Source organism: Silurus meridionalis, chromosome 9, assembly GCF_014805685.1.
Source record: "Silurus meridionalis isolate SWU-2019-XX chromosome 9, ASM1480568v1, whole genome shotgun sequence".
In the NCBI taxonomy this organism is placed as follows: Eukaryota; Metazoa; Chordata; class Actinopteri; order Siluriformes; family Siluridae; genus Silurus; species Silurus meridionalis.
Genome location: NC_060892.1, coordinates 21,901,462 through 21,909,959, shown reverse-complemented (window position 1 = coordinate 21,909,959; position 8,498 = coordinate 21,901,462). Strand labels below are relative to the sequence as shown.

The following is an 8,498-nucleotide window of genomic DNA, read 5'->3' as shown; positions in this document are numbered from 1 at the left end:
TTATTTTTGGTTTTTAATTTATAATGACTTTTTATAAGACTCTTTCATGGTGATCAGATTAGATGTGTTTTATTTTGCTTTGTTTTTTTCCAAAAAATAATTTTAAAAGGTCAGGGTTCAAAAGCAACACTAAAGCAAAACACTGATCTCCATTATGGTGACTTCAAGTGAAAAACACCAAAAACCACCAAAACACCAAAAACCTTAATTAGAGCTTTTAATAAGTAAAGCTGGTAATGATATTTTGGGGGTTGTTTAATTGTCCTCTGCTGAAATCTTGAGAGATTTCATGTGTTTTTTTTTCATTTGATTTCATCTTTAGCTTTGGCTGTAAGTTGTTTCTCTGTTTTTGATTTAATTTATGGAAGCAAACTGTATAAAAAAAAAACAGTAGATTACTGGCAACCTTGCTGCCAATAGTTTACCATAAAATAAAGCTCTAATGAGCGAGCCAGTAACCACTGTGGCAAAGAAAAAACTCTCTGAGATGGCATGAGGAAGAAACCATATGAGGAACGAGACTTAAAAGGGAATCCATCATCATCTGGATCAAATTCATGATGGAACTTGAAATTCTGAATGTCTGAATTTTGAATCGGCATGATTTTTATACCTACCTTGTGTTCATGCTCATCAGATACACGCATGAATGTACATGTGTTTTTATTAAAGTGCCCGGCGAATGCAGATGACCCATATAGGTTTACATTAAATACACAATGCACAATTTTAATCCACAGTTTGAAACGTTTAAGTCTATTAAATAATGCCTATTTTTTCCTATCGTTTTATTCCTATGTTGAAATGCAAGCAAATTGGAATGAAATAGATATAAAAGGTTACTGTCATCTGTGCCATTCACTGGGCAAACTCGGTCTGGACTCTGTGTGATTAGGGATAAATCTGCGTATTCTCTGTTTAAAAGGGACTCAAAGAGTAATTCTGCCAAATGACACTGACAGTCAGAAAGCCAGTTGCATTCCAGCCCTATTCAAATTGCTAATTGACTAAAAAGCAATTACATTCGCCAACAGACTTTAGGGGACCTTAAGTCCCGCCTTTGTCTCTGTTTTGATTGGTTGTTACCTTCGACGTTCCAGCCAATCACATAGCAGAATCGCCTGGCGAAGCCGTTTGGGTGATAAAACTCCCGCGAGCTCCGCTGCTTGCGCTCCAGAGTCTCACGGCTGCAGCTCGGAGCAGCATCAGGTCCGGGTCAGGATTCTTATTTTTTTTGACGTTTACTGCAGGAGGATCAAATCTCAAGAAAAATGGCTTTTATGGCACTTCTTTTTCCGGTTCTGATCGCGGGTACAGCAGGTAAGGATGTACATATGGCTGAGATACAACATTGAAGGTATTTGCATGGAGGAGAAGAAGAACAGTGCGAGAGTTGAGCGCGAGGCAGCGCTTTTTGGGCGGCTGCTTTCTCCGGGTTATAGACCACAAATGTTCATCATCATCATTATCATCATCATTATCATCAGCAGCAGCATCAGCATCTTCTGTAGTCTGGGTCGATCAAATAATAACACACAAAAAAAATAATAATAATAATAACGGAATATAGTGCTTTAATCCCGGTTTATCACAGTTACACGATTAGTTTGTAAAGAAACAAGGTGTCATAATAATGAATACATAGGGTTGTTTGAATTTATATATATTATATAATATTATATAATATTATTTATATATTAATACAATTTAATATTGTCTAATCAACATATCTATTTTTCCCTAAAAGAGTTACATTAAATTTCTATTATAACAAAAACTGTAAAAGTTGATCTTGTGACCACAAAACTTTAACACTTGTTTAATTTAATGTTAAACTGGTATCTCTCTCTCTCTCTCTCTCTCTATCTCTCTCTCTCTCTCTCTCTCTCTCTCTCTCTCTCTCTCTCTCTCTCTCTCTCTCTCTCTCTCTCTGTCTCTCCTAGTGTTTGGATTAGATGCTGATTTACAGATTGATCTGATCAGAGAGTTGGATTTGGCCAATGCTACACATGGAATAAACCCAACTGCAGGTTTTCACAACAGCAGCCAAGCCTTTCTCTTTCGAGGTAAAACAAACAAACAAAATACACCTCTTTCACTGTGAACTTGAGAGTAAAATAAAATGTGTAAAAAATGAATAGGAGCCAAGATGATGGGATGTTTTGGATGTCGGTATGATCAGATGGAGAGGCCTGAGGAGAAAAAGATTTGTCAAGTGAACCCTTAAAGTGAATGTGAATTGGAATGACTTGTGAAAGATTTGACTTCTTTGAGTTATTACCTGGAAATGCATGTGTTATACATGTCACTATTAATATGCTCTAAAATTATGCAACGTGTCATGTTTCATAAGCACATGTCTTAAATAATCAGTGCCTAAACTGCAGACTCAAACTGCATAGGCAACATGTTCCAAGACCATTTAATAAAACATTATATAACCTAGTATGTCTACATGTATAGTTTCTTGAAATTTACATATTAAATGAATGAATATTAGTAGAGCAGAGCTATGCATGAATGCAGACTATATTTATATGCTATGATGTGCGTCTACATAATTAAGAGAGTTTTGAAGTTTTTCGTTTAGGGAAGCAAATATCCCCACTGGTATGAAACAATCACACCATCTGTTTATCTGAACAGTCTCAGTTGTTATACAACAAATGCTTCTGAAAATCTTCTGCTGAATGTTTTTGTATTGTTGTGTGAATCAACAGGTTTAATTTTTTTAATGGGATCACATAATGTTGGTTAGTGCTCTGTTTATACGTATATAGTGGTTATCTAAAAAAGACTTTTCCCAGTAATGGCTTAAACAGCAGACATAACCTGTAGACTCGGTCGACAGGTTAAAATGATTGCGATCAATTTAGTAGTGGTACCGGTACTGGTGGAGGTGCTTGCAGACAGTACAGCTATATCAACAATATTCACAACTCTCCAACATCATGAAAAGTGATGCTAATTTAAAGCAAGTGTTTTTTATTATATCTAGATTTAGTGTTTTATTAAACATCCAGCAATATGTAAGCAAGTTCAAAGTGATGGAAAATGAGAACTGTCTGGATTTGGCTTGATATTCTATTGAGCTCACTTGATTGATATATTTATGATTTATATCTTAGGCTTGGGATGATTGACATTATTTTTGGGAAACGACAATATATTCCGTATGTCATTCGAAAAATGTAGTGTTGGCATCTTTAAGCACAACAAAAAGAAAGGTTTTTTTTTTGCATTTTATCATGTGTATTACCTTTCTTTTACTTGTTTTGTATTCCTTTTGTATCTTTCCCTTATGCATCTAAGCTTCACTGTAAACAATTAAATAAGCATCTAACTACTTTTCATCACAACCACATGCATGTTTAGTTTATACAATTCAATTTAGATTTTATAATAAAATTTGTTACAACCAATAACATTTTACAGTTCAGATGGTTTAGTTCTGCAAGCAATCCTGACTTTTTGAGGGGTAATTAAGCCAAACAACACCCCCACACACACACACCAAAAAATAAAAAAATAAAAATTAATAAACTGATTCTAGTACACTGCAAAATCTTAATTTTTAACACAGTAACAATATCTGCCAGTTTCAGATACCCAGGCTAGTCAATTGTTCACTCTTGTTTATTACACTCAAAGGACCAACACTGTTTTCCCCATTGACAAAAAGCATTGTTAAACATCAGGAGGATTTTTGCTCGTTGTCTTTTTGCTGCATTGTTGTTCTCTAATTGCTAACCGCAGACTATGAAACCTTTATGTGTTTAATTGCATCTAAGATGCAAATTTTGCTGAGTGTTTAATTCATTGATAATAGGAGATGACTGCATTTTATTAAACAGAGATTTAGTTGCCTGCAAACTAGGAAATTGCTTTGCATTGATTAATTAATTTCACAGCAGGGAGAATTGCCATGATTGACAGATTTAGCTGGTGACAATTTTTAAAAAGTGTACTTTTTTATTACTGTTGTTCTTTTCTATATTTCATATGACAGTTTAAGAATAATGCGATTTCTTGAAATAGCTGAACCAGATAATTAAATATAAACCTAATAGGGGTCAGTTTTAGAGCTGACATAATTGTGCTAACAAATGTACTATATATTTATATTGCATGATTGCCCTTTATGATTTTTGTGACATCCCTAAAGGAAAGAACTTAAGATAATTATCTTTTATCATTTACCCAGTATAAACCAAAGCAATTTTTTTAATTTTTTACATTTTAAGAATTTATTTTAGGAATACTGCTAAAAGATTTGGCAGAAATGTCTTGAGGAGCTGTTAAATGTCTTAACTTTACTGTCATGGTCATTTGTGATTGGCTACAATGGTGGAATTGCACCGAAAATTCTTGTATGGCTAATTGAAAACTTCAGGACTCATGTTCTCCTCTGATCTCCTCTGTTCTCTGGAAAGGTTGACTGCTGTCAGAGCCTCTACAGCTGGATCCATAAATAAAAAATGAGCAGTGTGATGAGTTTTTTTGCTCTTGGGGACTGGATTCAGGCCACCGCGCTTGATGGCTTTGTGTGCATGGAAGAGAATCTCGTTCTCTTGAGTTGACACGAGTCAGGTTAGCTTCACTACTTGTGAAATGAAGTCCGGTGTGACCCTTCAGGTCTTGTTTTTCAAGATACAAGCGTCTGATAATTATCATACGATGTGATAATTATTGTTGGGGTCGACATTTTAAAGGTCTAATTATGGAAATTGATAGCTGTTTACGTTAATGTGCGGGTTGGGCAATATGGGAAGTGTATAAAACAAAAATATATTAAATACAGTGGAACCTCGGGTTGCGAGTTTAATTGGTTCCATCACTTTACTCTTAACCTGAAAAGCTCGTATCCCGATACAAATTTTCCCATAAGAATGAATAGAAACTTCGGTAATTCGTTCTGGACACCCAAAAAGTGTTTCTTAAAAAAAAAAAATAACGCCAATATTCACTAATATTATTTACTTTTAACATGTTATATTGAAATCGTATCATATAAAAACATATAAACATATAAAAAATAAATCTTTAAATGGTACCTTACCTTTAAGAAGTCTCGCTGCGTGCATGATGGAGACGACGTCCGTAGAAGCGGGAGGAGGGAGAGTTATTGTTTGGAAGGAGAATTTCCATCAGGCTACTTTGTTGGCGGCATGGTGATAGGAATACGTACAGTATTTAAAGTTCAGTAATTCCACACTGTTAGAGCGACGAGCGGATGTGTATGTGCTGCATGAGAGCGCAGCGAGAGCACGTGGCGATACGTAAAAAAACTAACCTGCCTGCTATTTTTCCATGCGCAACGCTCGTATCCTAAAAAATTTCTCGTAACTAGAGGCAACATTTTTTATGAACTGCGATTCGTAACCTGAATTATACGTATGCCGGGGCGTTTGTAACCCGAGGTTCCACTGTAATACAAAATCTATGATTGTTATTGTTTTATTTTATTCCACATCTAAGAAATGTGACACCCCGCAATGGATAATTGTGGCATCACTAGAAACCAGTTTTTATGTTCTGTGATGACTTATTGTGAGGGCTTATTTTCGGGTTATGTCTTATTTTCAGGGAAACACAGTTTTTACTAAGATAAACTGTCATATGTCTTGTGATAAGCAAGACTTAATTTATTTTAACTATGTGAACAAAGAAAAAGGATGGATTTCTCTTTAGTTACTGCTCAATACATGGTTATCATGGTATGAAAATCTGGGTTATAGTTACTCACAATATTGCAATATTCCAAGCAAAATGTGTTTTTAATGAGGGTAACTGCTTTACATGTAAATGGGAATGTTGGATTAATTGCCTTGGGATAAGGCATCAACTGTATATTCAGGATATTACCATACTAATGCACAGGCAGTAGCATTCATCAGGCTCTGATTTTCACTAAATATAGCTCAATATTTCTGGCTCATTTTACCTGCATACTCATTTTGGGAGTTTGGGTTATATGAACCAGAAGAAAGAAATATAAAAATTAAATAAGTGTCTTGATACAAATGCATTATTAATGAGGCCAAATAATGTTCTGTGACCCGTATAATTCTCTAGGTCTAGGATTCTGGGATTATTTCTGTTTGTTTTAAATACCATACTAAACAGTGTAATCACCCAGAACTTCCACCATTCAAGTTGAAAGGAAAGTAGATAAGGAGCATAATAATATTACCAGTGTAACAGTCAAGAAAGTGTTGCAATTGCTAAATCTTGAATTTTTGTTATATGAATATGACATGATAGATGAGAATTTCACCTTTCATTCCTGATATTTACATCTAAAGTGTTTACTTGGCCCATCTTCTTTGAACCCACAATTGTGTATCTCTACTGTATATCTTGTATGTTTTGTACAAGCTTATTTAGGGGATACATATCAGCCTTAGGGCGCTTAGGCGTTTAGTTTCCTATATGCTCTAGGATGTATGAGTGTGCTTTTGCTTTCCTGTCCATACCCCAATAAACAGCAAACAGCCTACATAGAGCAAGGACTGATGATATGAACCACAATATAAAACAAGACAAAAAACAATTGAGTGAAATAAAAACACTGGCTGTTGTGTGCAGCCACAAAGTTCTGTTTCTGGTTCAGATGCACACAGAAACAAAACATTCACACTTTTTCGACGTCATTCTCTCTCTTCCTTTCTCTCTCTCTGTCGCTCTCTCTTTTTTTGTCGCTCCTTTTTTTTCTGTTGCACTTCAGGAGTGGCTGCAGCTTTTCTTGTTCATCGTTCCCCACCATCTTCTTTGTCAACTTCTTTTTTGTCCTCCTTTTCTTTCTCTTAGTTACTGTTTCTTTTTTCTCTTCTTTTTACCTTCAAGCACTTACCTTATTATATCTCATGAATAATAAGTCATACTACAATTTTTGCCCCAACCACTGGGTTCTGCCACAAAAACAAAGCTTTGCCTATTTGGATTTAAGATAATTTGCATATTATGCAAAGCATACTGTTGAGAAATACTTCAAGGATGGAACACATGATGAATTTCATGGATTTGTATAAAAGACTGACAAGACTCAGGATGTTTGCAAATGTTGGACTATGGGAAACTTGACTGGTATTTCCGCCTTTGAGAAACCATGCATGCCTCCTGTGTATGGCCTCAAGTGGTTACTGTCTGTGAGTTGTTTTCACACTCACAAATGAGCTGTTGGGGAGATCTTTGCTGCTGTTGTGATTTCCCTAACCTTATGTCCTGTCACTGACAGAAAAAGTGGAGGAGAACGCTGTAATGATAATTCTAATAGCTAAGAGGATTTTTTTTTTTTTTATGGAATAAAAAAATAGGTAGTTAATTACTGTAGTAACAATGAAATAACTAAATAACTATGATGTTGGGTTTCACACATTTGGTATGTTTTCAATTGTAAAACATAAAAATCTTTTGAATCCAGAACTTTCAATACATTCCACTCTTTATGTTAGATTAATAATGTTTTTTTTTTTCTCTGATCAACTCACATTACACATGATAATGGCTGGGGTGAATCCACAACCTTTCACAACCAAAGCTTATTAATAAATGATGAGAATATTTTGCCAACCTTGTACTGTAGATGATCAGAGTGATTTAAAACTCCCTTAAACAAGGCAAAATGTCTAAAAAGAGTTAAAATGTAATTGTCCAGCTTCTTGTTTCTGGTCAAGTGAACACTGATGTGTTTGTCTTTCCAGACCATCAGATCAGTTAAGGACTGTCACCTGGAGTTTACTATTGCATTGACCTTAGAATTGCACTTAAACCCAAGTTTGTCCGTTAATGGTCACAGCAACATTCTTAAATGTTCCTCTTTTAATTCACGAAACACTCACCATATGCACACTGTCTGACTGATGCAAGTGAAACAGGAATCTCAGATTGCTGAGAAGTCCTTTATATGATGCTGTTATTTATAAAATAGCTCTTATAAATGCCCAATCAATATCGAACAAGTCTTTTATTTTTAATTACTTTTTTATATCATGATCATTGGAGTATTTATTACCACAGAAAGCTGCCTGAATCCTGGCAAACAATTGGCCCAGGGGGATCTAATACTATCAGGCTGTGATTTTTAAATTGTCATTGGATTTCTGGGTGAGACGATGCAGTTGCCAGAATGCAACTCACAACCATGTATTCGAGTTCTGAGATCCAATTATTAAAGATTCACATTTTGAGGTCTATTTTTTTGTGCACTTTTCTACAGGTCGCAGTGAATAATAATTCACACCGGGAATTTTCAGACTTTTCTCTCTGCACATGGTTATAGACACTTGATTATTGAGGATTTTAATATTCACTTAGTGTCCATGTGGTAAATGAATCTTTTCCCTTATTGAGTCTTACAAATATCACTGGACCTACTCATAACAATGGCCACAAATTAAATCTTGTGTTACCTTATCCTTTCTCTGTGTCTAATTTGCTTAGAGGAGAGCGAATCTCACCGATACTTGATAGAGTTTAATTCTGCTCTCCTTGTCTTC

General features: G+C 35.2%; 1 protein-coding gene across 2 annotated transcripts in view; it reads left to right on the top strand.

Moving 5' to 3' along the window:
• Positions 1 to 1,179: 1,179 nt before the first annotated feature.
• LOC124391167 (protein kinase C-binding protein NELL1-like) overlaps positions 1,180 to 8,498 on the top strand; it is a 263,303-nt gene continuing 255,984 nt past the window's right edge. For both annotated transcript variants that reach the window (XM_046857567.1, XM_046857566.1), the window contains exons 1-2: positions 1,180 to 1,320; positions 1,944 to 2,066. In XM_046857567.1, the coding sequence (XP_046713523.1) occupies positions 1,272 to 1,320; positions 1,944 to 2,066 (172 nt within the window). In that variant the 5' untranslated portion in view covers positions 1,180 to 1,271. The remainder of the gene's footprint in view (positions 1,321 to 1,943; positions 2,067 to 8,498) is intronic.